At 33.1% G+C, this 27,907-nt stretch overlaps 1 protein-coding gene across 1 annotated transcript; it reads left to right on the top strand.

Annotated features, from left to right (window-relative positions):
* Positions 1-1,104: 1,104 nt before the first annotated feature.
* Positions 1,105-17,302, top strand: LOC149797306 (baculoviral IAP repeat-containing protein 7-A-like). The gene is made up of 7 exons (XM_089960740.1): positions 1,105-2,069; positions 3,470-3,645; positions 5,289-5,373; positions 6,794-7,018; positions 9,076-9,201; positions 15,642-15,686; positions 17,055-17,302. Exons 1-7 carry the CDS (start codon positions 1,436-1,438, stop codon positions 17,300-17,302), a joined length of 1,539 nt encoding a protein of 512 aa, XP_089816866.1. The 5' UTR covers positions 1,105-1,435.
* The last annotated feature ends 10,605 nt before the right edge of the window (positions 17,303-27,907 follow it).

Here is a 27,907-nt window from a genome sequence, read left to right as displayed (position 1 = left end):
GTTAAAAATTATTTCTCGAAAGTTGCCTAAGATTATGATAGCATGCATAGATACAAAAAAGCATAATTCTTTACAAATCTTATTCAAGGCAGTTACTGATCCAGTCTGGAAAATACTGGTTTCAGGCTGCCGCACATGTGATAATTTTGAATAATGATTTTTATGGAATTGGTCCAGCGAACGCTAGTCATTTTTTCATTTAATTAGTTTTCCATACACGTGTAGAGGAGAGAAAAATAAATGTGGCCCAAACAGTCTCTTGTAATGTAAAAACAGAAGGATAATTACTAATTGGTATGCATGTTAATATATCTGTACTCTAAGTACCATGTGCATTAGCTTCTTTGTCAGTGTCTGGATTCTCTATGTGTAATTCTATGAGCAGCTACACTTTTCTGAATAGGGGAAGAGAGACTTAGTTAATTTTCAGTGATTCAATAAACGCAGGCAATTTTTTCAAGGAAGAAAAGTCTGGGAATTCGCTTTAATTCGTGGGTACACATTTTGGGTGCATGTCATGGTTATTATAGCGCAGGAAATAATATACTAATTACTATTGATTAATTTCTAATAATGTAACAATAGGGTCATATTTCCATTCAAAACGTTACGTATTTACAGAAATACACCTTTTGCATAACGACAAAAACAAGATACCTACGAAAAAATTGAATTCATGCCTTATAACTTCCAAGTTACACAAAAGAGGAACTTACGACATGCAAACAGTAAAAGTATTGAACATATTTATTAGAAAGCTATATAATTTTCTGTGTTATCCATTTTTGTTGTAGGGGATGAAACTAAGGTATATACCAAAATCAATCTGCAATCAGCAGCAGCAGAATACAGTCAAAGGCTTTTATCACTGAGAGTAGAAAAAGACATTTCAAACTTTGGTTGTTTAAAGTGTCAAATAAATAAAGAGTGCTTAAAAACTGTGTCAAGACCTACCGAGACAGTTTTCAGCTTTGGTTCAAGGACTACAAATATTTCAATCGGGATAGCAGAGAAACTTCCTCTGAAGTATAAAAGTGAAATTGCAAATATAGTGGATACCGTTCACTTGGAAGAAGTTGTGCGTATATATGTAAAGGAGTTTTTTAAAACGTTCAACATTACTTTGGGCCAGAGGGAAGATGGCAATACCAATGAGCATCATATTCAGTCTTATGTGGATATCTTTGCCAAACAAGAAAAGACATGTGATGAATTTTATAAACGTAATATCAAAGCAATCGACCTGAAGGACAATAAAAGATCGAACCTCCACCAGAAGAAATGGTTTTTACATAATCGACTTCCACAGCCATGTCTCAGTCCAGATGCAATAGTTGGATTCTTTAAGGCAAATATTGGTGCTGCTGAACACAAGGAAGTTAGAGACATATTAGCACAGCTTGCATCAGATGATATACCGGAACCACACATTACGATGAAATATGAAATGCTTCGACTATGCACCATGAAAAGCTTTCCAGGAGGGAATCGACCATTTGCCGTCAGAATAATTGGAGCTGGATTTTATTATGCTGGACATCGAGATCAGGTCATCTGCTATTGCTGTGGCAGTCGTAAAGACAACTGGGTTTCTGTCGACATTCCATTGTTGGTTCATCAGAAAATGGCTCCAAACTGTACTTTTCTCACAATTAATGCTGCAGTCAATATTTCAATTAAAAGAACCAATTCACCACTATCACCTGCAGAAGTTCGACTCCTTGCTATTCAAAGATTTGATAGGGCAAGTCAGTCGGATACAGCACAAGGCGATTCGTCTTTGATGCTTCCATCATGTGAACAGAATCAGGTCAACATTTCAAGAGGAACTCTCGATTTATTAGTGCCAAACAGAGATTCACCACCCAATTATCTGATGTCATCAGAAGGACAAAATGTAATGGACAATCGACAAACCTCTATTGCAATCAATGATTCTATTGAAGAGCCTCCACCTAAGTATCCACAGTATACAGTTAAGGATACTAGAATAAATTCATTCCAAGGCTGGCCAGCAGGACTTCGTCAGAGACCAGAGGAAATGGCTGAATGTGGATTCTACTATGCAGGTAGGCTATCATATGCTCTTTGCCTGTTATAACCAATATCTACGTACCGGAAATGTTTCTAAAATTCCGTCTCTCTTTTCATTCGTTTTAAATGGAGAGGGATTGTAAAGAAAGAGATAATATTACACCAATTCGGTATGATACTAAGAATACATCTAAAAGTGACCCAATTATTTGGGGCAAGTAAATACGTTAAAATTGTGCTTAGAACCGTCATTTGTAGCAATAGATATGACATTCAACATAAATTCATGTAAACATTAGAGCAGCTTTACAGGTCATTATGGCTATGAACCTGCTATGTGTTTTGGGTATGAATGGTAATCAGTTCAACTTTGAAAGTGTTTTCAGTGATATAAAGGAAGAACGAGGTAGTGTATAACACAGAACCAATTGTGTCCACAGTGTTTTTTTCCCCATAATGGCTCAAAATAATGGCACTGATTTGTAGAGAAAATTCTACATTTGGTATCATCTGCTACAGATGGAATATTTCTAACTAAAACCCAAATTTATTAAAATTGCTGAGAAAAATTTAATTTCGTTGTTGTCAGGGTTTGTCAATTAATTTATCGTTTTTAATTAGTGATGCATCCGTTTTGAGAAAACTGCAAGGATATAATTATATTTCTACATGAAGTTGTTTAAATAGAATTTAAAGGTTCAAAACCCAGGATAAAGCCATTGAGTTAATTTGTATAATGTGAAAAACAATAATGCTGAAGCAAAAGCTGATATTTAATTGCATTTCTTAACCTTGCAGCATAAAATTAGAACCTACAAATGTTAGAGTAATACAAATAAAAAGCTTTCATTGGACAGATGATATTAAGATGAGTTTATATTCGTGGTTCTTTCAATCTGTCTATATTTGCATAGTTTTGTACCTAATAATAATAATAATAATAATAATAATGAAGACGAAGAAGAATATGCGTAACATAAAGACTTTATTTAAAGAAGGTGATGCAATTTATTACATGGAACTAATGCAAGTTCTAATAAGTTAAAATTAAATATGAACTCAAAATGTCCATGACAAAGTAAGCAGTAATTCTTGCAGATTGTTGCTAAGGATTTTTTTTAAACATTTTCATTGCATTTTGGTTGAGGACCAACATTTACCCCAAGTGAGGTTGCAGTTTTTACAATGATATATCAACACTCTTTGCCTGTTTAGACATGGCATTCCACACGTCAATGCTGATTCTTGACACCCTTTAATTGTACCAAAGACTTACAAAAATGGTACTAACAGCTGCCTCACTTGGCGCTCAGCATTAAGAGGTTAGTGTTAGGACCTGGTCGATATATATATATATATATATATATATATATATATATATATATATATATATATATATATATATATATATATATATCATACAAATTTGCTTCAGGCTTCAGTGATTGTGTACGATGTTTTCATTGCGGTATCGGATTGCGCCATTGGATGAATGAAGATGATCCATGGATTGAACACGCACGGTGGTCTACCTCGTGTGTATATGTCTACAAAACTAAAGGGGGAGAATTTGTCTCCCTTGTAAAGATGGCAGTAGAAGTAGCTGATAGGGTAAGATAGTTACATTTGAATTTACCATTGCATACATCCTAAAACTGAAAGGCACATATGTTTCCTAAAATGTATATATATATATATATATATATATATATATATATATATATATATATATATATATATATATATATCGTTAGAAATAGTAGAAAGATATATGATATAATTTGCTTTTGCTTTGACCAGCCTGTAGCCTCTTAGCAGAGTAAAATAGGTTTATATTCTCAATAGTTTATCCATCAAATATTAACATCGGCTGTTTGCCTTGGATGATTTTGCTTCACTGCGAAATCAAATCATTTTGTGAGTATCAATTTAAGTGTACTTTGGCAAATATAACATTTTTAATCGGTACTTTAATTTGTGGATTGTGAACATGTTGATATTGTGCACAGGCTCAGATATACCTTAACTCATGCTTTCCGTTTCAACAACACAATTTAAGTCTTGGAAATGCCAAACATTTAATAAACTCTGAATATAAAATTGGGAATATTTTGTTTGAACCAAATCTGCAAATTCTTTTAGCAAATCAGCTATCCTAATTTGTTTCTGTAGACAGTCATAATAGTGATGGGAAATGTTCTCACACTAATTGCATTGCTTTCATTATCAAAATCAGTTAAGCAATATCATTGTATTCAAATTCATGAGGCGCCGACATTCATTTAATTCAATAGCTAGTATGACATACTTATATCCTGCTATCTTCTGATAGACATGTATACTTCGTGAACATTTTTAACGTTTCAACTAGAAGAAAAATAATTAATACAACAAACTGCGTTTAAAATGTGTTATGTTCGTAATGTGGAGTCTGTAATATGAGAGAAGTTTCGCTTATTACAGAACTGAATTATCATGGTTTTGGAATTCATAGATGTGTACATTTTACCCGATCACCCACAAAGTAAATAAAGTCTGAAGGACTTTCAAGAGGTATATGTTAACTTTTCAGTAATTGACCTTGTATGAATGCACCTTCAGAAAACCAGTGATAAATCATGTGGAGGTTTGCATGATGGATCTTTTGATTGTTAGATATAATATATATCGTTTGTATTACAAGACTGAAGACATGCTGAATAACAAGACACTGTGGCTTTCTTTATCTATTAATACGTCAGAGTCTTTCATATACAATGCACATTATGAATGCTTAATAATCATGATTTTATAAGAATAACCGTCATGTCATGAATTATGCGTAAACCGCAGAAATTTCCAAGGAAATCAGGAATTGTCACCAGTATGAAAGCTAATTATAGGATCCAGTACGTTTTGACTTAAATCGATCCATCAGATGTTTGAAATCTAGATTTAACTTTAAAACTAATGTAAAATTGGGGCCTGGTTCCATTTCTAACTCCATCCCCACTCATGGCTTGTTGTATGAAGTCTTAAGTTGGAAGATATTTAGATCTCTACTCTGTAGCGAAACACACATACTATGGACACAAGAAAAGGAGTAACCATATAATACGGTAGATTCTGCGTTAGTTTCTTACTTGGTCCATAAATTTAGACTTTTTCAAATATATTGGCTCGACGATAGAAACTTTTGATGCCAGAAATGGGGATCTTTCGAAGGTCAGAGACATTTTATAATATGTAGTGAAGTGTTTTCCATAATGTTCCAGGAGGAAGCAGCCCGGGAAAAAGATGCAGCAAAACTTCCACCCGAAAACAAAACTAAGGCAGCGCTTACTGATACAGCAGAGAAAGGTATATTGCTTTCATTGAATATATCGTACTGCTTTCAAAGCCAGCTATAACAATTGCTGTAAAGATGCCCTCCATATAATCTATTTCATCTTATACTTAAATATCATCATCGGTCGGTTAGTTTCAGTGGTATAGTAAGTCAGTGTTGTTTTATAGTGTGCATATGAAAATATTTTGTGAATTCTAGTGAATTTATTTATATTTGTATAATTATCGTACCAATCATTATTGTCACATTTCAATTTCACCAGTGAAAGTTTTGAGCGCTGTTCTTATCAGCTATTGCACTTCAAAGTTATTTCGATATGTCTTTATTTCAATATATATATATATATATATATATATATATATATATATATATATATATATATATATATATATATATATATATATGTGTGTGTGTGTGTGTGTGTGTGTTGTGCGTGTATGTTTGTTTGTGTGTATGTGTGTGCTGTATGCACTTGCTTTTTATCGTTTCCTTCATTACTGAGATAACAACCTAGTGCAAGAAGTGTTAAGTGATTTAAGGTCGTCAGGTTGGATCAGAGACGTATCAACGCATACCATTGATCGTTTGGACACACTTTACATGTGTGTAGACTTTGCTTGGAAATATTTGGTAGAACGTTTTGAAATCGTGGCTCATGGGTCACAAAATTGAACGCGTTTCAAAACGTCGTGGGAGACTTTAAACATACACTTCAAGCCCAAGTCATTGCTTAATTTCATGAAGAATGTCAAACGTGTTTCCGCCCGAGAGGCATTAGCGTGTACACGTAGCATTTACCCCGTCCGTGCATGAAAATATTAAGAAAACAAGACGCACATGTAGATTTGTAATTTGATTAATATTGTACGGTCACATAATCCGTATTAATACAGTACCGATGGACGCTTCGTACTAATCATACTGCACCTGCAGACCGGACCACAAGGTATATATTGTCTTTGGTAAACTGTTCTGACTGCCGACCAACCAGCCCATCAGTATGAGCAAGCTATGTAAATTATAGAGGTCAGGAGTATGTTACCTCCGACTGATGAGTCAGCCTACCTAACAATGCACCGGACAGAATCTTCTTATGAAATTCAAAGCTAACCAGCAGTAGTTCTGGAGTCATCCAACCGCGCCAAACCAGCAGTGCCAGACAGGAATTTCATAATACGATCACTCCTGATGGCAAATGCAATGGGATAAAAAATAGTGATGCCCGCTGATGATACATCATTATTATTTTCCACTGATGAAGGCGACGTAACGGAAATGCAAGATTTTGTCTCAGTCGTAATATTCTCCAATATCTTCAATAAATTATACTTACAATGTCACGGTCATGGTATATCTCGACGATAAAGTTTGTCATTCTGAATCTTACCACAATATTTAAAGACTGCCAACTTGCTCACTTTTATTCTTCAGATTCTCACAGCAACATTGCAACCAATTCTACACATCCTAGAAATTCGACTGGCAGCATGAGAGTCACAGGTGGTGCTGTTGATGGAGCAACAGCATCCACTCCATCTCCTGGCAATACAGAGATACAAAAATATTTACTAACGGATGCAGCTCAGAGTGTACTAGACATGGGCTATCAACCCAAACTGGTTCAACGGGCCATTGAGAGGGTACTGATGAAAATGGGTCAGTGTACACATTTTTATATTTATCCCTGCATAACATGGATCAAAGTATGACAAATCTGTCATTGTAAATAATGGTACATGAAACAAGCTTGTTCTACATAATTCACTTTAAATTAGTAGCTGAACAAAGGCTATGGACTTTGATACCCGCATGCTTTACTTGACGACAGATTTGGGTCTGTGATTTTCCCAGTCTATAGGAAGTTTTACAAAAGGTGATACAGTATGTATTGCTATAAATTCTAAATATTCACACGTTGCAACAATTTTCTTTTGCAGAAGACAACTGCCTATTGTTCATGAGCGAAGAAGAAAGATGACACTATCATTTAGATGTGCTTGGAATATTAGTACTCTACTGGAGTTGTAGGATTTTATAGTTTAAGATATGAGTAAAAAGGACATTATGCTAGTTATAAATGGATAATGTACAATGTTCAGAATCAGTTCCTTAGGTTAGAGTATTGTACAGAAAAAGATACTTGGAACAAATTAGAAATCTGCATACCTATAGAAGACAAATATTACTGGATGCTTTTAAAGTTTTTTCTTTCTAGCACATAAAACATCTTGTATATTTGTCATAAAACTTTCATATATGAATTGGCATACAGTATTCTTGTGGTAATAAACAAGGGTCAAATAGTAAATAAAATACAGAATTTTACCTCCAATTGAAAGTTACCATACTTGTTTATTTCCTATTCATTTCAAACCTTTTATTTTGGAAAAGCTTTAAATTGTTTCAATTCTGTTATAAACAACGTCGAATAGAACATATTGTGTCTGCCATAACATAAAACGAGATTCTCATATTCTCGAGGCAAATTATATAATCGCTGTTTGGGGGCCCAAACAGGGTACAGAGTGAACACAATATATGTGATAACAAATCACATCATTGCGTGTAAAAGAAGAAAAAAGAAAATTAACAGTTTTAAAATATTACATATGGACAATTATTTTAAACCTATGCAATGATCTATTCAGTTTTTTATGAAAAGGTGGTGTGGACACCTGAAAACACGTTCTTTCATCTGTACTCTAAATGTAATAATATATGTGTCCACTACAGTTTCCCAAGTGTATAATCATCATCTGTTTGCCTTTAATAAGCTCTCCTGGATCAGCTACTTTAGACTCTTTCAGATCTTTGCACTTATACACATTGTAGCTGTGTTTGTCAAAAGACACCTGCTATTTGTGGGTTTTAGGTGTATATTTTATGAACAAAACAATAATTATTTTTGTGTAAACGTTTTGTCTCCATCATCTCAGCATGTAGTTGACTCTGTTACTTGCACAGAGTTTATGGATATACTATCAAATGAATATATCCTGCACTTTCTAAAGGCAGCTGTGATGTTTTCAGGAAACATCTGTGTTCCATTTTCACTGCCTTAGTTTCCTCAATATTAAAGTATAAGAATGAATTGCCTATGGTGTATTAATTAAAGGTTTTCTTGTAATGTATGAATTAACATCGACTACTGGCATAATTTATTTACATATTATGGTATATCATCAATTATATCTATAGACAGACCCACATACGATTAAAACATTCCAAGACAACGGCAAGGTTTCTATATGCGACCCTTATTCTCAAGAATGGTTTTGGCAACAAGCGATACGTAAGCAAAGTCAGGCTTGGCATCAGTAGAAAAGATGATCAAGACAGTGATCTTATTCAGCCAAGCGGGACGTGATTCTGTTTTCGGTATGAGATGTAGGAGACCTGTATTGGAAAGGGGACAAAAGTAGAATAGATCTCTGACATATTTTATATCGATTATTTTCTTATTTATTTTCAGAAAAGAAACATTCTTGAATGAAGCTTTTATTAATTAATATCAAGCTGTTCTATTTATCGAAACTACCATTAAAAACGATCAACATATTTTACTGATATCGATTTAGAATGGTGATAGTCATAATCGCGAGAATAGGACAAACGAAAATACATGGAAAGGAAAGGTGTTCTTAGCATACTGAATCATGAATACTATGAAAAAGTCAATGTTGCATCAATTTTCTCTAACATTTCATAATCAGGAACTGAGGAGCTAACTGGACCAATTATAATGGAGACTGTATTTGAAATAGAGGAAGAGGAAATGGCAAAATGCAAACCTCAAATGTCTTCTCGGTCTGCTGAAGCAAATCGAAGCGATGAAAAAGGTAATGTGACAGAAAACCTAGTTACTTTATATTACCATTCCTGAATATATGTCTATCAAAAGCAAGAAATCTATATCGTCATCTTTAAATAGTAAAAGAAATCAACCCCAAACCCGTACTGATACCGACAGAAGTTTTAGGGAATAATCTCGCCTATCCATTACAATTTTCAAATCTGTACAGACACGTTCGTTTTAGACACTGGTATATATCGTAGCTCTTGAGTTCTGAAGGGTCCTTTAGGCAATATGTAGAGAATATTTTAGAACAAATTCTCTGTTTGTCAAATTGTAAACGCACGTGGTATAGAACAACCTAACCAACCGTGACTATTTCAAATTTCGTGTTTATGTTGGAAGATAACTTGGAATAAGCCTTTATAGAGACATTGCGCTCAACAACAAGCTACTTGTCAAACCACTACCAAAGAGTTTTCTGTCGGATGCCAGTATCGTCAAAAGTAACTACTGATGTTCCCAAAAGTTCCGTGCGAGGACACTAATTGTTACATTTTTATGTCAGCGATATAGCTGACATCTTCAACTCGCTTGCAATGCTATTTCCTGATGATACTTCCCTTACAACTTCTGCTACAAATCCTTCACATTTAGCAAGGATTATAAACAATGATCCTGAAAAACGTAATGCTTATTACTTTTAACACTTTGAAAACGTACATTTTATTAATCGCATACAGGCAGACCGACCTAATATATTATTTAGAACACACATAAATATCTATATTGCGCGCGACTAAAGCTTCTTTCGTAGGACAACTTTAGCCAAACTATATATGTACTATTCATGCATCTAATTTTAGAACATATTTCTCAAGTCTATTGAAAATTCGGTCATATTAGAGAAAAATATCAGTTGGAAACTGCACCCGTTTGTTGCTCTAGAGAGATTTTGTGCAGAAACTGGTTGGTACATTCTTGCAAAATGAAGAAAGAAGATGAGATTATGCGTATTTTATTTGATTATAAATACTCAAATACCTAACTAAAGCGACCATTTTCAACAAAGGAGATATGGAGCATCTCATTCTTGTCTACGTAACTCCCAAAGCTTCAACCCCATCTTTAGCGGACTATAGTTTTTTTTTTTCTTTTTTTTTTCAGACACCCTTTTCCCTTATGCAAGATTTGTCTTTGAGACTAAGCATTTATTTAATTCAACTAACGGGCATATGGCTGTATTATAATATTATCAACATTCACCCTAATATCCTGCATAATAAACTTAGACATTCATAAAGTCCCATTAAATCCGATCTATAGTGAATTTAGTTAACTCTCCAATGTGTGCGTGTGGCTATGACAGTGAAGATGCTGAGCACGGTTTTCTATTGCTTCATATTTAATATCAAAGACCTTTTGCTCTATCTTTTAACAGACACGTTGTGTTACTCGGGATTCAGGATTTAGCATTGAAAGTTGAGGTCGAACTAACAAAAGAAACAAATTCTGTCTTACTGCTAAATGGTCAGAAATATATCAACAAAATGGGACTTTTTTATTACTTACAAATATATTCTGAGAAACAAATTTGCAAATAAATAAATGGATCAAAGTGACCCTAATCTTGTAATATTTTCTCCCTCTCTCATCAATTACTTATTTATTGAGCTACATACATATGTGTTTATTATCTTTACCTTTTATCATGCTTTGTGTCCTTTAATGTATAAAATGTTTGACCTTTTTTCAGATGTACTTGAATTTTGTAAAACGGTTATCATGTCTGAATCATTTTGGTATGATTTGGGAAAAGACCTAGGTTAGTTAGTCAACCAATGTTAAATCCCATATTGTTCAATAAAAGGACAGTGAAATATGTTAAGAATAAATTAGTAATTTATATTCCTGCACGAGATGATTTGAGAAAGGCCTTGCCGTTGTCTTCAAAATAGAAACTACAGACTTTGACAGTGTATGGTGTGAAAGAAGGTTTGAAAGAAACGTTGGGCAAGTACGTAAAAGATGCATACGGTACACATATAAATAAAGATGCTGATATATGTACTGTGGCGATATTGCTAAGTATAAAGTTTTCAAAACACTAAACGAACTGACTTCGACCTCTCTCTTTCTCGATCATTCTTTCCCTCGACTTTTTTAACTTGCCCACGGGCAAGTATTTTGCAGTCTTGAACTTGCCCGAGACAATTCTTTTAGCTTTCCCCCATGCATCAGGAAAGTGGATTTGTAATGAGAATAAGGCAGTTGGTGGATATGTCATTTTGGTTCAATGAATACGTGTTGGGTTAAGAAAAAAGGCTTGGTAATGACCTTGAGTTTATGATTGGTATTAATGTGCCCTATTTCTTCTGGGGAGAAGAAGGGTATTGGTTTGTGAAAAATTAAAGGAGTCTATTTCTTGTTATGCCATAGTGGCTCAGCAAACACAGGACATATACTATGTATATGTGATGGCATTGTGACATGATGTGTTCGATAATTCACAAGTGTGCGAGTGAGCATTACCTATCCATTCGTAAAGGACAAATGCTGCATAGCAAAGGTTGGTGTGCATGGTAAAAAGTGATACTCTTCATGTCTGTACCTCATACTTTACCTCACACCCCGCCTACACGTTTCTTTTTGGTTTGTTGTTTTTGCAGGTGTAGGTGTTTGTTAGTTAGGATAAGTCTTGTTCAGTCAAGGTAGGTGCTGACTCATGGAAATCAGTCCACTGCACTACTAAGATCATGGAAAGTTTCAGCTGCAAAGAGCTCTTTGAGATTACTAACAAGCTAATGTCAAGGAACATATCAACACCACTTCCAACTACTTTCTTTCCAGTCGACCTTCCAGACATGTTTGCAAATTTCTTCCATGACAAAGTACAAACCATTAGAGATAGGCTTGACATCACAATTTCAATTGACTCGTCATCACCATACAGTTGGGATATAGAATTTGAGCGGCAACCATTAGCAGCATTTGAACCTGTCTCTGTGGATTTCATACGTACAATCCTGATGAAGAGTGCACCAAAGTCATGTGAACTTGATCCAATTCCAACATCACTTCTGCTTGAGTGCTTAGATCCAGTATTGTCTCACTAACTGATGTTATTAATACCTCTCTCTATCCGGGGAATTCCCATCATTTTTCAAAACTTCCATAGTAAAGCCTCTGCTGAAAAAACCAACACTAGACCATAACGATTTAAAGAACTACCGCCCGGTTTCTAATCTCCCATTCATGTCAAAAATTTTAGAAAAGGTTGTTCTATCCCAGTTGTATCTCATCTAAATTCAAACAGTCTTTTTAGCAATGTACAATCTGCATATCGCCCTTGCCACAGTACTGAAACAACTCTTCTAAAAGTAGTTAATGACATTCTCTCTGCGTTGGATAGCGGGAAGATTACAGTCCTCACCCTCCTTGATTTGTCTGCAGCATTTGACACAATAGACCATGATATATTACTTCACCGTCTCCAGCATGTATTTGGCATTCATGATACAGCCTTACCGTGGTTCAAATCCTACTTGGTCAACAGGACACAAATTGTAACTGCAAATGGAATACACTCCAGCCCAGTTGATCTATGTTGTGGTGTTCCACATGAGTCTGTTCTTGGACCTGTTCTCTTCATTCTGTACACTCAATCGCTCTCACGTGTCATAGATCATCATCCAGTGTCTCACCAATTGTACGCTGATGACACCCAAATATACTAATCTAGCCACCCAACTGAAGCTGATGCTACCATCCAAGGTGTAGAGAGGTGCATTTGTGATGTGAAATCATGGATGACATGTAACAAGCTGCAGAATAATGATGATAAAACTGTAGCCATTCTGATCATAACACAAAGACTTTCTCATTCACATCCTTTACCTCAAACAATAAATATCAGCAACGCCAACATTAAATTCACACAATCAGTACCAAACCTAGGTGTTACTCTGGAAAGTACTCTCACATTGCACCAACATGTCATGAACATATGCAAGGCTGCATATCTTAAGCTGAGACGCATCAGCTCCATTCGCAAATATCTTTCAGTTGATGCCACTAAAACACTTGTGTGTTCATTAGTACTTTCAAGACTGGACTATTGTAACTCAATTCTGTCTGGTTCATCTCAATATCTACTCCAGAAACTTCAAAACGTTCAAAACACAGCTGCTCGGATCATAGTTAGAGTAACACGATCAGAGCACACCTCCCCGCTACTCTGTACCCTACACTGGCTATCCATTCGATCCAGAATCAAACACAAAATTTGTTCTCTGTGCTACGTTTCACTGTCGGACTCTATTCCAACATACCTATCCGATCTCACCCATGTGTACACACCAGCAAGATACTTACGCTCCTCTTCTGACAATCGCATACTCATTATTCCCACTATGTAAACAAAGTCATATGGACAGCGTTCTTTTGCATACCAGGGCCCAGCAACGTGGAATGAATTGCCCACTGAACTTAGAACAAAGACACAGTGATCACATTCAAGAGTGCTCTCAAAGCTCACTTATTTCGACTGCAAGAACAAACTTAAAGACCTAATAATGTTTCCTACCTGAAATATTCTCAGCATGTTTTTTTATTTTTTAATGTTTTTCTAATTTCATGGTGTTTGTTTTTGTAATAATATTATTATATGTTTTTTATCTTATAGGTGTTGTCTAATGTTGCAAAGCGCTTAGAGCTTCTAAAGATTAGGCGCTATACAAAGTCCTCATTATTATTATTATTATGTTAAATTTATTATTTATTTATATAAAGACCCTTTTAATGTATATCTTCCATCGCAGGTCAGATATTTTATACAAGACGAGTGTGATCAAATTGATATAATTATTACATCTTCCGGAGAGTCATATGTAATGTTACAGTCATAAAGATTCTCATTGGGTCATATTTAATGTCAATTCCCTTAGATGGCTATTGCGCACCTTCGATTACATATTGTTCCCCATTACTACTTACATGTTTGTAACAATAATGATATGCAAAACATACAACCTTTTTGTAACGAATTTGAAATAACTATATTAATGAAGATTTTCAAAATTTTCGATCATACTAATCTTATTTAACAAGGTATTGCTATGGTTTTGATAATCGAAAATCAGTAATTATATCATATTCATTTAGCATAGGAATAGATGACATCTTCATAATCCATCTTACTGGGTTTTGGTGTTATTTTTCATTACCAGGGTACATATGTTGCATATGCTTTTGATAATAATTATATCAATTAAATCACAATTGTCGTGTATAAAATATATCATCTACATCTAATAAATAGCATTCAAGATCCAAGTTCACAACTTATTTTTTTTAAATTTACTTAAAGGTAATGACTAATGAAAAGAGAAAAGAAATGCTTCCATGTATTTCAATTTATGCAACTTCGGCCACAAAGTGGCACATAAAACATCTCTTGACGTATTCCATCAAGTATATTAACAACTCTTTTCTAAAATACTTCCAAGTAACAGATTTAGTTGCGGTTTAATTGTCAACGTGCTTGCCACATCAATATATATATATATATATATATATATATATATATATATATATATATATATATATATATATATATATATATATGTGTGTGTGTGTGTGTGTGTGTGTGTGTGTGTAATTAACTTTCTTAAATTTCTCAGATAGAATAAGCCACACATTTGTGACCATATAAGGATGTTTGCTCCTATATATTCATTTAACTGTCTTGCTGTAAAAAAAATGGCATTAATGTATATGATATCATTGTCTTGTCCTACATTAGATATTCCAAAATTCCACTACTTCATTCCCTCACACCAGGTGATTTGTAATTATAATGTGCAGCGATGTGTCAGTACAGATCAGACATTTATAACAAAATGTGGGTAGCCCTAATTAAAAAAAAAAAGAATACCAGCAAAAACAAACTAATCTTCTTACCATTACCCAAACCTTGCTTGAGGAACTCGATGACATAGGACTTTTCATACCTGATCAAGAATACATATTAATTCAGTTTTGTGTAATTTGCTGGTAACTAACAATTTTATAAAGGCTGAACTGCAAAGAATGATATTATTTGGTGAAATTGTATAGTATTGTTTTCTGGAAGAAACTTTTTAATAAATAGTTTATGAGAAAATTAGGCAAACCCGGAGCAATAATATTAAAAGTGAAGCAATGTCAAGTTCTGAGCTAATGGTAACTTATCGTAAACAGCAAGGTGGAACCATGTCACCAGACTTTTGTATTCTTGTTTGGGATTCTTTAAAATGGTGTCCACAACCAATGGGATCAACTTACTGTTGACCTGTTTGCAACAGAATGGAATGACAAACTAACATGCAGTGGGAAATTTCAGAGGATGACCTGACTTTTCATAATAGTGTTCTCCTATTTTCTGTAACATATTATATCGACGCATCACTAAGATTTGAAATAAAATTTGTCCTTATTGTTTTTCAGCAAATGATGATAATGAGACAAAGGATGAACAAGATAGAAAACAAGGTTAGAAAATGCTTTTATTTTTAAAAATATTTTAGTGGCTAATTTAATGAAATAAAAGAAGAAACAAATACTATAAAATATTCTTGAGTTTCTCTCTAATTTTTAGCATTTCTAATTTATACTAATGTCAGTGCTTCTCAGTTGTTTTCTTTTTATGAAATTAAGTGATGTTCCTATACCATTGCATATAAAAGAAAACATTATTAAGGTCACTATTTCTTATATTATTTAGTTTTTGAGTCTTTCATTTCATCTTTCAAATACTTTTTTAAATAGCTCACAAGTTAGTTGGCACCAAAGAGTTAGTCACATATAAGAATTATTTTGTACATTTAAATTTTTCAGTTAAATAATTGATTCAGTAATTAACATTACTTAAAATGTGTAATATTGCTTTACCATTTTTAGTTGTTTTCATCATTATTTAGATTTACACTTATAACTTGTGATTTATAATATGTGTATTATACACATGATATACAGGCAGTGTGAAAAGACATAATAATGATTTGATCATCATAGTTTTTGGCAATTTGGGATGTAGATGGGGAAGATGTTTCTCTGATTAACTGATAATTTAAATAATTTAGATTTTATTTTTATGGGTGATATAGCTGACTTTGTTGTGTGCAATGGATGTAATCTGAAATTCTGTTATTATCCTCTCATCTATGGAAAGGATGTTGACAATTCCTTTCTCTTTCAGTCCATCTTTCTCCCCAAACTGTGCAATAAAACACTGCACATGAAGAACATTTGTTTAACCTTGTCATCTTGACATGAATCAAAACTTGGTATCTGTGGCGTACTTGCCAGGGTGTTTTAATACTGTTAAAACATTCAAGATTTCTACTCATAATTCAGCTGGATCTATACACTAAATTAGATCACTGTAACCTATTTTCCAAGGCTTATTTATTTAACTTCATTTGTTGTATCAAGATAGCTATAACATATACGTCTAGTTGACTTTCACTGAGCCCATCTTGATAGAAACTTAATAAAAGGAATCTTCTTGGAATGAGTGTGATATCTATCCAATTATCTGTGTGTCCATCCATCTGTGCATCTTTCCACAACCTAAATTTACTTCAGTGTAAAATAAATATACGTGTTTAGTTTCTCAAATACAGTAGACCACAGGGGCGTGTTATTTGGTATGTGGGTACAGCTTGATATGTACTCCAACAATTTTCAGATAGCACTGGAGTGGGCTCAGCATGCAGCTGTGACTAGCTTCTTGTTTTCATATTTCATTTGTTCATGTCAGTATGTGTTTTTTTTCTTCTCTAAACAAATGTTATATATCTTCATTCAATTTTATATGCTTAGAGCTTGAAATGCTAACTAATATTAATCTCTCTGCAGACAGCATTGCAGGAGAGGTAGAGGGAGCCAGTGGTGAAGAAATTCAAGCTGATGTGGAGAAGATCAGAAGAGAACATAGAGAATTATATGAAGCTACTCTATGCAAAATCTGCTTGGCCAACACGATTAGTGTTGTATTTCTTCCATGTGGCCATTTGGTGACCTGTCCTGACTGTGCCCCGGCAATGAGGAAATGCCCAATCTGCAGAGCACTGATTAAGGGAACAGTGAAGACATTTTTTGGATAAATTCTACTGGAACGTAATAAGTTTGATGCACATGTTATTTACAAAGCATCAGCTAGAGGCACTTTAAGACTATTAAAATTTCTTGACCCTTTTTGGTTACAAATCTGTATTCAGAAGACTTAACAGTAATTAGTACTATGACAATTTACTGAAGTATTTAATCAAATATGCTAGTTTCTTTGTGAATATTTTTTTCAGCCTTGTTCTTTAAGAATGCTGAAAACTTGTTAGCACACTGTTTCTTAAAAACAAACATATCATATCATCTATATTCTGAGCAATGACTATCAACTCAATACATGACCCTGATTATCCATGAGCTTTATAAAAAATGCACAAGTAATTTACTAAAGTCTTGTTATTCATCTTATTCTTAAAATTCTGATATTATACAATAAAAGGAAATGCATTTCATCAAATCATGGCCTAAATCTGAACATGGAATTTACAAACCATTTTTGTTCTTAGAGAACATGGAATTTACAAACCATTTCTGTCCTTAGAGAACACAGAATTTACAAATCATTTTTGTCCTTAGAGAATGAAAAATGCTTCAAAGTAGGACTTCATTCATCATCTAGCTCAGTTTGTCTAAGAAAGATGCTGGTTAAATAAAAAACTCGAATTAAAATATTTCTAGGTGGTGACATAATTTTAAAATCCTAGATCATGTACATGGTTTTCCATTGACCCATTACAAATGAGGCAGTAATTTGAAAGTAATCTGTGAGTTAATTTGATAAATCATCATCATGATGCTCTAACTTGTCTCAGTTTCCATCATGCCTGGAAGGAACGTTTAAGTAGAATACATAACTGCAAATGAAAGTGGTCTGAAATCTCATTCACCTTGGAGGTGTAGGTTTGAATCCTACCATCAAGTCAAACCAGGTTGGCTACTGTGATATGTCCCTGTGCCAGGCACTTTCCTTCAGTTGTCTTGATATGATATAACCTTCATGTGTTGCTGTGCTATAAAATATCCAAACCAATGAAGTCAAACTTCAAAATCAAGTACTATATTTCATATGAATTTATATCAACTGCATGAATGTTTTTTACACTGACCTGAGTAGTGACTTCATTTTTAAGTAACCAAGCAACCAAATTTGATTACAGGTACCAAGTGATACCTGCATTGTTCTGTGCTTGTTCTCTATACTGATGCAGTTTGGACTGAGATTTTTTTCTGTGCAAGAATTATACTAGTCAATCTACTGCCTGTCAGCAGAATTGAAACAAACTGTTGATTCATAAAGGTTTTCCTGCATACCACAGTACAAGTTTGGATTCAGTGAATATGGCATAAGTGAAACAAATTTGGATTCAGTCAATATGGCATAAGTGAAAACAGCAGCAAGCCAGTCTTAATCTTCAGATCTAGACTGGTTAAGTGGCTGTTGAAGTTTTCCCACTATTGACTGGTCTCAGCTGGAAAATGCCTGTACAGTGGTTTCCTGACTGTTATATTGCCAACAATCTTATCACAGTCAGCTTGATCTTTACACTGGTATAGTTTGGTCATGTGTGCAAAGATATGTATGCAGTAGATACATGTATCAAACAACAAATAACCTCTGTCTGATTGTCAGACCTCAGGACATGTCTTTGAAGCTAAAGCCAAGAAACTGGAGATAACACAACCTTTGTTGTCTAAGCCCCTGTTCTTAGGATTACTACTACTACACAGTCTTTTGCATCTTGCCGACCATCATTCTTGATCTTTTGTTACCATTGATCAAACCTTTGACACGTTTATAATAAATTAGTATTGTTTTTCATTTGGATGTCATCATATAACCAGGTTCATCTTGGGAAACCATGCAGGACTATTAATGGAGGTTTTGTACTGAGCTTAAATTTGGAATGTCCTTGTATTCATCCCAACCTACAGTCATTGACACTCTCATGCAGTTGATCTTAGCATTGTAGGAAGTAAACAACAATTTGATCACAAATTTGAAATTATATTATTATATATTAATTTATGCTGATATATATTCATTGTTCTGTTAATAGTGAACATATATTTCAAGCAACAGTTACACTGTCATGGTGAAACTATGTGGGTATTTCCTGTTAAATTACTGGCATGTTACAATGTCAAGTATTAGCTTTTGGTATGAGGCCTTACAATACAAAGACACTGATTCAAAATTTTTTTCAAAATGTAATCATTTCAGGGCATTTTTGAAACAGGATTTAGCAGAGCTATTTATCCCAGTTTGACTTTGAACGGTGCACCTTATATTCTGCTTGATAGTTTAGGAAGGTTTCATGTATTAAAAGAAACTCTCATATGAAGAATTGCATTAAGAAGCCTAATGAGAAGTTTGATTTATTTTTCCAGGAGCATTTTATTGTCTTATTGTTTCTGCTTAACTTTGAAATCCACACTCTAGTCTATATTCAATAAGTCTTTAAGACTTCTATTGGCTTTAATCAGACTTTTAGACATTACATTAAGAATATCTAGGTTAAGCCTGCTGTGGGTTCAGCAAGTATAATTGGCATGCAGGACCCTCTTAACAGGTAACTAACTGAGACAACCTATTGTTGGGTAAAATGCTTCCCATGTCAGTGGTGGAGAGTGATCCCTGTTAGTTAAGTAGTAATACTGATACAGCACACTACTTTGGCCTCAACTTGAACTAGATTAGTGGTTTAAAGTGTCCCTCTGATCAATTGGTTAGTCATGCCAAGCATAAAATGATTAGAAGTCACCATTATGAATATTAGAATATACAGTGTTGTGTTCTAAAAGATTTAAGATACATGGCATCTGGATAATATTTCAAGGATAAATCAAGTAAGGATTCTATTCTGATAGAGAACATGTATATTATCTTGTGTAGCCCTGATACAAAAGCACAATTAATCAGTCCTAATCACTGTGCCCTATTTTAGCTACAAAGTGAGTGGGGAAAACATGTCAAACATTTTGTATCTTTTATTATGGGGACAAAATAAAAAAAACCTTGACAGATATGTGCATGGTCCACCTGTCTATCTTTACTTCTAGTTTATTCAGAGATAGAAATTTCAGAGTAAGGTAGGTATCACCTTTCTCAAAGTTATCTTCATTAACCCTTTTGAACACCAAATTTAACAACACAAAAGAAAGTGTCATGCTCCAGGCATTATAACTTTTTGATCTGATGTAGACAAATGACTATACATACTGCTGAATTTTAACTACAGTTAAGTTCAAACAAAGTTTAGAAATGGTCTGACTGATATGGGTTTCAATTTTTTCAACCTGTATTTTTTTGTATGTACTCTTGCAAATTATACAAATTTCTGAACTCTGTCTTCAAGGTTATCTTACTGCAGAAACCCATTTGTTGACCTTATATTTTACTTTATACTAACTTTCCTTCCACATATCAGATACCCTGAGAGCAAAGGTAAAAAAGCCCAGGATACACAGTGAACACAGGCTGAGGAGGAGACTGAAAGGTTAAATTCCATTTATACAGGACTTTACCATATCTAAACTTGACTGAGGTTCAAATATGTATGGGTTAGCTAGCAAATCTGATCCACAGATACTTGATCCAATCTGAGAATATATTAAATATCTCCTTTATGTGGCCTTTATTTTGAGGCAAATAAACTATTAATGTACGATAAACAAACTTTACTCATCTACCAAACTGTCCTTCAATCCCCTTGATCCCAAATATGATATTGTCTCAAGGGCCAAATACTAAACCTGAATCGTAATCTTTTGGTACCAAAATTTGCCCTCATCTAGAAGCATAAAAATTTGGTCTTACCAAATTGGAAAGTTCTATGTGTCCAAATCACCAGTGTGGATATCACAATACCTCAATATACACACCTAACTGCTCCATGAATACTGGAAAGGTGAACCAATACAATAATACATACCTTGTCAGTGTCCACGGATAGTGGAACACATTCCTTTCAAGTGTAACAACTTTGACAATGTGAGACAAAAGTCTTTTTATCTGAACTCAGGAAGCCTTATAATGTTGTGGCACTTGATAAAATCTTGGACATTTAAAACAAATATTGCTTGTATAATACATTTTGTCTCAGTACTATTTGGCTTTTATGTTTTATATTTTCATCTTTATTTTACTAGCTTCTGGTAAAAGCTGAAAGATGTATGACCACTTGCTTTATTTAAACTTTTGACTTTAATTGCTGCTTAATCACTGTAATGGATTTGATGGACTGAAATCCAGTTTGGCATGAAGCTTTACATGAGGAATCCTTAGGTCAGGTTGATTTTCTTCATTGTCCGACAAAATTTGACCAAGTTATGACCTTGTTTTGCTTTGAACTTTGTACTATGATTTCTACATAGTAACCTTTAAAGGATTGAATGGGTTCAACAAAATTTGAGATGAGGGTTTATAGTAGGAAGACCTAGGTTGGGTTTGATTTTACATTTTTCCAGTAACATTTTAGAGAGTTGAGGTTCATGTTTGACCCAGAAAATTGCAATTTAATTATTTCTTGTTATTGTCATCATTTGTGTTGTATGGACACATTTCTTGGTATTGTTATACAACTAATGTGCATGTCAGTGATTGAAACTAACATCTGTTTTCCTGTTTCATAGACCAGGCAAATATTTGACTGCTGACCTTCATAAGTGATTTTTCAGATCTTTCAGTTGACTTAATTCTCTGCTTTCATGCAAAATACATTTTATTATGTATTTTGTTCTAAAAATAGAATACTATAACCAAAGCCAAAAACAAAACAGCAGTACAAAGACAGAATACAAACAATTTGTGTACAACTTTGAACAGTTTGTACAAGGTCTAATTTCTTAATTTTGGTCATATTTAGTAAAGGTTCTTGTCAATGTAACATTTCTTGATAAGGTGAAATTTATTCTTTGCTTCCATATAGAAATTTTCATTGCTCAGAATGTGGAAAATGTGAGATGTCCAATTGTATAAGATAACTGAAGTGAGAATTAATGGTGATTACTTGTTTAATGTTGTAGTATGCTTACATTATACAAATTTAATATTTTTACATAGGTAAGGGTCAGAAGAGTGCAAAAAATAATGACAAAATATATAGGTTAGTGTGCTTGGTATTCTTAATTGAATATATCATACCTGCCATATTCAACAAAGGTACCTGAAGGCTTAAACTTCAAAAATATGATTGATAGTCACAAGGGGGGGGGGGTCAGTAAACCTAACCAAAATAAATGTTGTCCAATTGATTTCAAGGCAATGATGTGTAATAATGTCTTCGTCAATGTGCACCTCTTTAATTTACCTATAACTTCAAACAAATTGTATTATTCCACATAAGCCATGCAAAGTAGCTTAATGGGCTCTCCCATATAAATTGTTAAAGGATTGAGCCTGATTTTACCATACCTGTTCACAGCCAATAAAGTAATCTGGGAAATTGTGCTAGGGTTCTGTGGGGGCCCCAAGTGACCAAATAGTCTAAAGTGTTTGCCTTTACTGATCAGTGCCATCTCACTTCTGTCAATGTGTGTTCAAATCTCAGCTCTGCCACTGTGGGTATGAGAGCTTCCAGTGGGTTGGTGGTTCTTACCAGGGTTTTCCTTGGTTCTTCCAACACCAAATGTACTGGCCTACATGTGTATCCAACCTTGTCCTGAGAAATGGCATTAAACCCCCAAAACAGAAGCAAACTTGCTTATGTCTGACCACCTTACTTTTAAATGGATCTATGATAATCAATTGTATAAACTGCACTGAGGATGGTTTTTCATAACCTCTAAGCAAGTATGTTTAATGTTTATACAGACCACATGGCTTGGACATCTATAGTGTTGGTCAACAAATCTCTCTATTTTTAATTTCTTTGTTTGATTACTGAAAATCATGTTTTTTCAAACATAATTATGTCAGATGGTTTGGGAGTGTAACAATCATGTTTTTTGCATGACACATCCTATTATGAAAAGAAAGATATTTTGTATATAAAAAGTAACCCCACTGTCCATACAAAGTAGAAAAATAAGTATTTAAAGAATTCATAAAATTTAATTGGGTGAAAGATCATATATTACTCTTATTAAATACAAAAGAAGAATTGTCTGTTGGTGAATTATCGGTTTCACTGTGATACATTTATTTAGATTGTTTTAGTTTTCTTCATAGCAGACATTAATAACTATTGTTTTACAAAGGTCTCATATCAGTATCACTTGATCAGTTTCTCTCACATGAATGCACAGGCAATTATTACAGCTGTAAAATCATTTCCACTTTGTTTTTATCTAAGATATGTAAATAGCAACAACATTGTTTTATGTCCTGTCATTCCCAGAGCTCATAGGGCTTTGACTTGTATGTAACAGGTTACATTATAAGTATGACGATATCATACTTTTATAATCAAGTCATTTGGGGTTTCAAATAAGCATTGCTTTTACAAAAAATGAGTATTCTGCTCTGTCAGATAGATAACACATAGCATGTATGAAGACATTTATGCATTGTTAAAAAAACTGGCTATTTTGTAAGATTTTTGATTGTATGATTCCATTTTATTATCAGAACATGAAATGTGGGCAAATTAAATTACACAAAATCCTCCCCATATGTAGTAGAAAGATTAGAAGTTGAACAGGAAATATTTGTGAATACCCACACATTTTTTTCTTCTCTGTTTACCAAGTTTGACAGATTTCATGTATCCCAATGAATGGGATTTAATGTAGGTCTGACAAGGAAATATCAGTTATTATTTTGTTTTTGGTAATTATTTTTTGTATATATTGTGACTTGTTTCTAACTCTGAATTGTTTTCCTTTGGCAATAAATATGTTTGTAAAACTTTACTTTTGCATTCTATTCATCACTTTCATACACTTTATGTTATCTATATTAAGATTTTGCAAACAAAATATATTTAGATAGAATCAGAATCATTGACTGATGTACCTTGGATCCAGTTGGTTTAATTCTGAATGTAAGATTATTTTATATTCCATCAATTATCAAGTTGTAAGATTATATCTTCTAAGTGAAATTTCATCAGGGGTTTCAAGATATTTTACAAATAATGAAACAAGAATGATGCAGTTTCATATTAAGTCCACCAATATCATATTTTGAATTATATGTAAAGTTGGTTTTTTTTAATCAAATGTAACTCAAACATAATGAAGAATGTAGAAATTCTTTTTATTGAGGTTTTTCAAATCCAGATTATTTCTGGATATCCATTTATAGTGTACAATATTGTTGTATGCAAAATAGATTTTATATTTTTTGGCAGATGATGAACTCTTGTTTATCAATGTAAATAGAACCTTTATGTAACTTTTTATTGTTTAAACTATGTACATGAGTTATACATATTTGAAATACAAAGCATCATGATTCATTCAGAAGAGTTGACTAAAACATTGACACACACTTCATTTATTGTTGAAATATGAATTTCTTAGTAAAGTTTATTCGATTGTGTACATGACTGTCTGTCTATGTTTAGGGAAAATTATAATATTATAATTGGTTATACAGTCATGGATATCATGCTGTAATGGGGTAACATCGTACGTTACTTCCCGTAAGTGTAGTTGGCACATCATCGTAAAATCTGGTCCAGCCAATCTCAGGTCTAATGTTTTAGTACATCTGTTTTGTGTCAGTTATTTTTTCCTGAATTAAATTATTTTGCAACCATAATATCTTCTAGGGATAAAATATTTTTTTGCATACACTTAGATGACAAGATTTTTTTTCAGTGTTAATAAAGGAATATATGTTTGTTTATTTTCTTTTAAATCTTATGACTTGAAGGTTGCAAATGCAAACTAAATGGTATATTTCTAGACCAAAACATTGCATACATAGACTACTTATATGCAATAAATACATTTTTTAAAATAAATAAATAAATAGCTATTTTTTCTTCTTCTGTGATGTTTGTATTTAAGTAAGAACTCTTATGTTCTATCTAGTATTCACTTTTATTATAATAATGGGATACATATAGCCATGGGTTCAGTTTACTTCTCAGCATTATCATCATCATCATCATCATCATCATAAAATGATGATTGTTGTTGCTAACTGATGATGCAAAAAATTACAATTTTGAATTATGTGTGCAAAACATTTCATCAAACTACATGAGAGTTATGAGAATAAAATGATGCTTGGTCAGCATGTATTAGGCATATTTTTTACAAAGGTTAAATGTTACTTTTCAAAATCATTGATTAGATGTATAAATCTGTAGGCTTTCAGTCTTTGGTTGTTTTTTTATCCAAATTAATCTGAAAGTTTTCCCAATGACTTTTTCACTGTTAAGCTGTGATCCAAAAGAGACTGACAGTATTATGTTATTTATGGCATGGAAATAATAATAATAATCACAATAGTAATAATAATAATAAAATAATAATAAACATGAAAGTCTCTGCATAAATACCATTTTATTTATGATTCGAAACATAACAGTTGACCTTTGTATAAACAAAACACCCAATGCATCTAGACTACATACATTTTTTCTTTCTTCATAACTCTCATGTAATTAGACAAGTAATTTGTAGCTTAGCCAATTAACAATAACAACCACAATAACGATGATAATTATTCTCATCACCTGATGATTATTATGTATTTGAATACATATCCATAAATTTTGCATCAGTATTATACAAATTTAGTTTCTAGCTGACAAGTAGTATCACACAACAACATATATTTATTTCTTGTATTATTTATTTATTTATTATTTATTTATTTATTGTTTGTTTGTTTGTAAGTAATGTAAATATGCAATGGAAAGAAACCATTAAGTTAATTTTGTAACCTTGCAGTCTGCAAGAAAAAATAAAGAAATATACTTGTATATGTCTTGATTCAAATTTAAACCTCTTCTCAGTAATTGTCACTAAAGTTTCTACTAGTACATTTTATTCCTGAAAGATATTACTGTAGCAAAGAAATTGTTTTCGGAAGGAAAACAATGTATGTAACATAGATAGAGATGTACACAAATATAAGAGATTTGTTGGACTGAATTTTCTTTTGGTACTAACTTAAGGAACTAACTTTGATTCCCCTATCATTAAATGATCTCAAACAATTGCTTTTTATATATTTTTTATTAATTTACTTTTAAGTCTTTCTACAATTAAATCTGGAAACCATGCATCAGTCAAATATATCTTCACCTAAAACTAACATAATCAGTTATTTTAAGAAAAGGTAAAAGAAAGAAACTTTATTAAGAAATGCTGATGCTAGCAAAAATAAAAAATACTCTGATTATTTTTAGCAAACTATTTACTTCCATTCACTTGAAAACTTATTGGAATAAATACAGTGTTTTGTATTCCAAAATTACATTTAAAGTTAATATGATTGATATAGACTGTTTTTTCCTGTGGCTTCATCTAGTCAGTAGATAACTGATTGATGAAGGCTCTTTGACCTTAATAAGCTTTTTTAAATGTTCGTTATGTATTTATGGAAACCTGATAAATGTATTAATGTGTATAATAAATGCCATGTAATTTTTAGGACTATTTTTACTATCTAGGTGTTTTGAAGCATACAAGTTGCTGCCTAAGTGGAACCTTGTAATTTCTTTTTGTACCCACAATTTTCATCTTCATTTCATGTTAGGCATGCAAGCTGCAGACACTTGTACATTACTCTTTTCTGTAAGGACATAATTTTATAATTTCAAAAGAAAAGGATTATGTCAAAACTATTGTTACCAGAATTCTGTATTTGCATAAGCCAGAGCCTAATATGGTATATTTAAACTAATGCAGCATGCATAACAAACTATATCTTCATATCACCCATTCCAGTTACTTGTACTCCTTGCCTACACCACTTCTTACCATGCTAGGTACCATATCATACATTGATACCAAAATCAGTAAAGGGGATGTATAAGCTCATTGTTAGTAATGGAACAGTTTCCTAGAAACCTACACATGCTTTATTTCAGTCCTGTAACTTGAGGACAGAATTTGGACAATAGGACTGAACTTATTTTTATAGTATGTTTGTCTTAAGGGGGGGCAAGAGTACAGCAGGGTCTAAAAATTAATATTTAATGGATTTATTTGGTATATTGTTTACATGTTTGTATATGAAATGAAAGCTTAATTGATATAGCATGACTGGAACTTAGAATTGTTTTTTGTTTTATTGCAGGAGATGAGAAGAAGCTAGTAACTTCATCTTTTAAAGGCTTCTCCATGAAGTATGACTATTGTATGTTTTGCTTGTATAATATACAATTTTTCAACCATAATTAGTCCTTAAAGAAGACGACAAGAAAGAGTAGTGCTGTTTTTGCAGGTATAAAGTTTTCTTTCATTAGTATCTTGCTAAATAAGACTATAATTAAGAACTTCATCACATTAATTGATTTAGTAGTATGTTTATTTTATTGCTTTTGATCTTACAATATATTGAATTCAAGCCTTTCCTCCTGCCCTTTGTATGTTTTGACATTGGAGGACTGGGTGCACCTGATCTGCCATGGGATTGGTAAGATGACATGTTTGATAATCTTAATGATTTTGGATCATTTTCATTGGAAAGAAAACTAGAAAGAAAACTCAGGAGTTACATTTCATTGTTGTGTCCCTTT

Source organism: Sinohyriopsis cumingii, chromosome 6 (assembly GCF_028554795.1).
Source record: "Sinohyriopsis cumingii isolate HCF-2022 chromosome 6, ASM2855479v2, whole genome shotgun sequence".
Classification (NCBI taxonomy): Eukaryota; Metazoa; Mollusca; class Bivalvia; order Unionida; family Unionidae; genus Sinohyriopsis; species Sinohyriopsis cumingii.
The sequence above is the reverse complement of the archived record's forward strand: the minus strand, read 5'-3'. Positions and strand labels throughout refer to the sequence as shown.

Excerpts from the sequence above, each read along its gene's own strand:
- LOC149797306 (XM_089960740.1), top strand. The coding sequence starts at position 1,436 with ATGAAATATGAAATGCTTCGACTATGCACCATGAAAAGCTTTCCAGGA. Across the intron at positions 9,202-15,641 it reads AAATCGAAGCGATGAAAAAG|CAAATGATGATAATGAGACA; the intron begins GTAATGTGACAG and ends ATTGTTTTTCAG. Across the intron at positions 15,687-17,054 it reads TGAACAAGATAGAAAACAAG|ACAGCATTGCAGGAGAGGTA; the intron begins GTTAGAAAATGC and ends ATCTCTCTGCAG.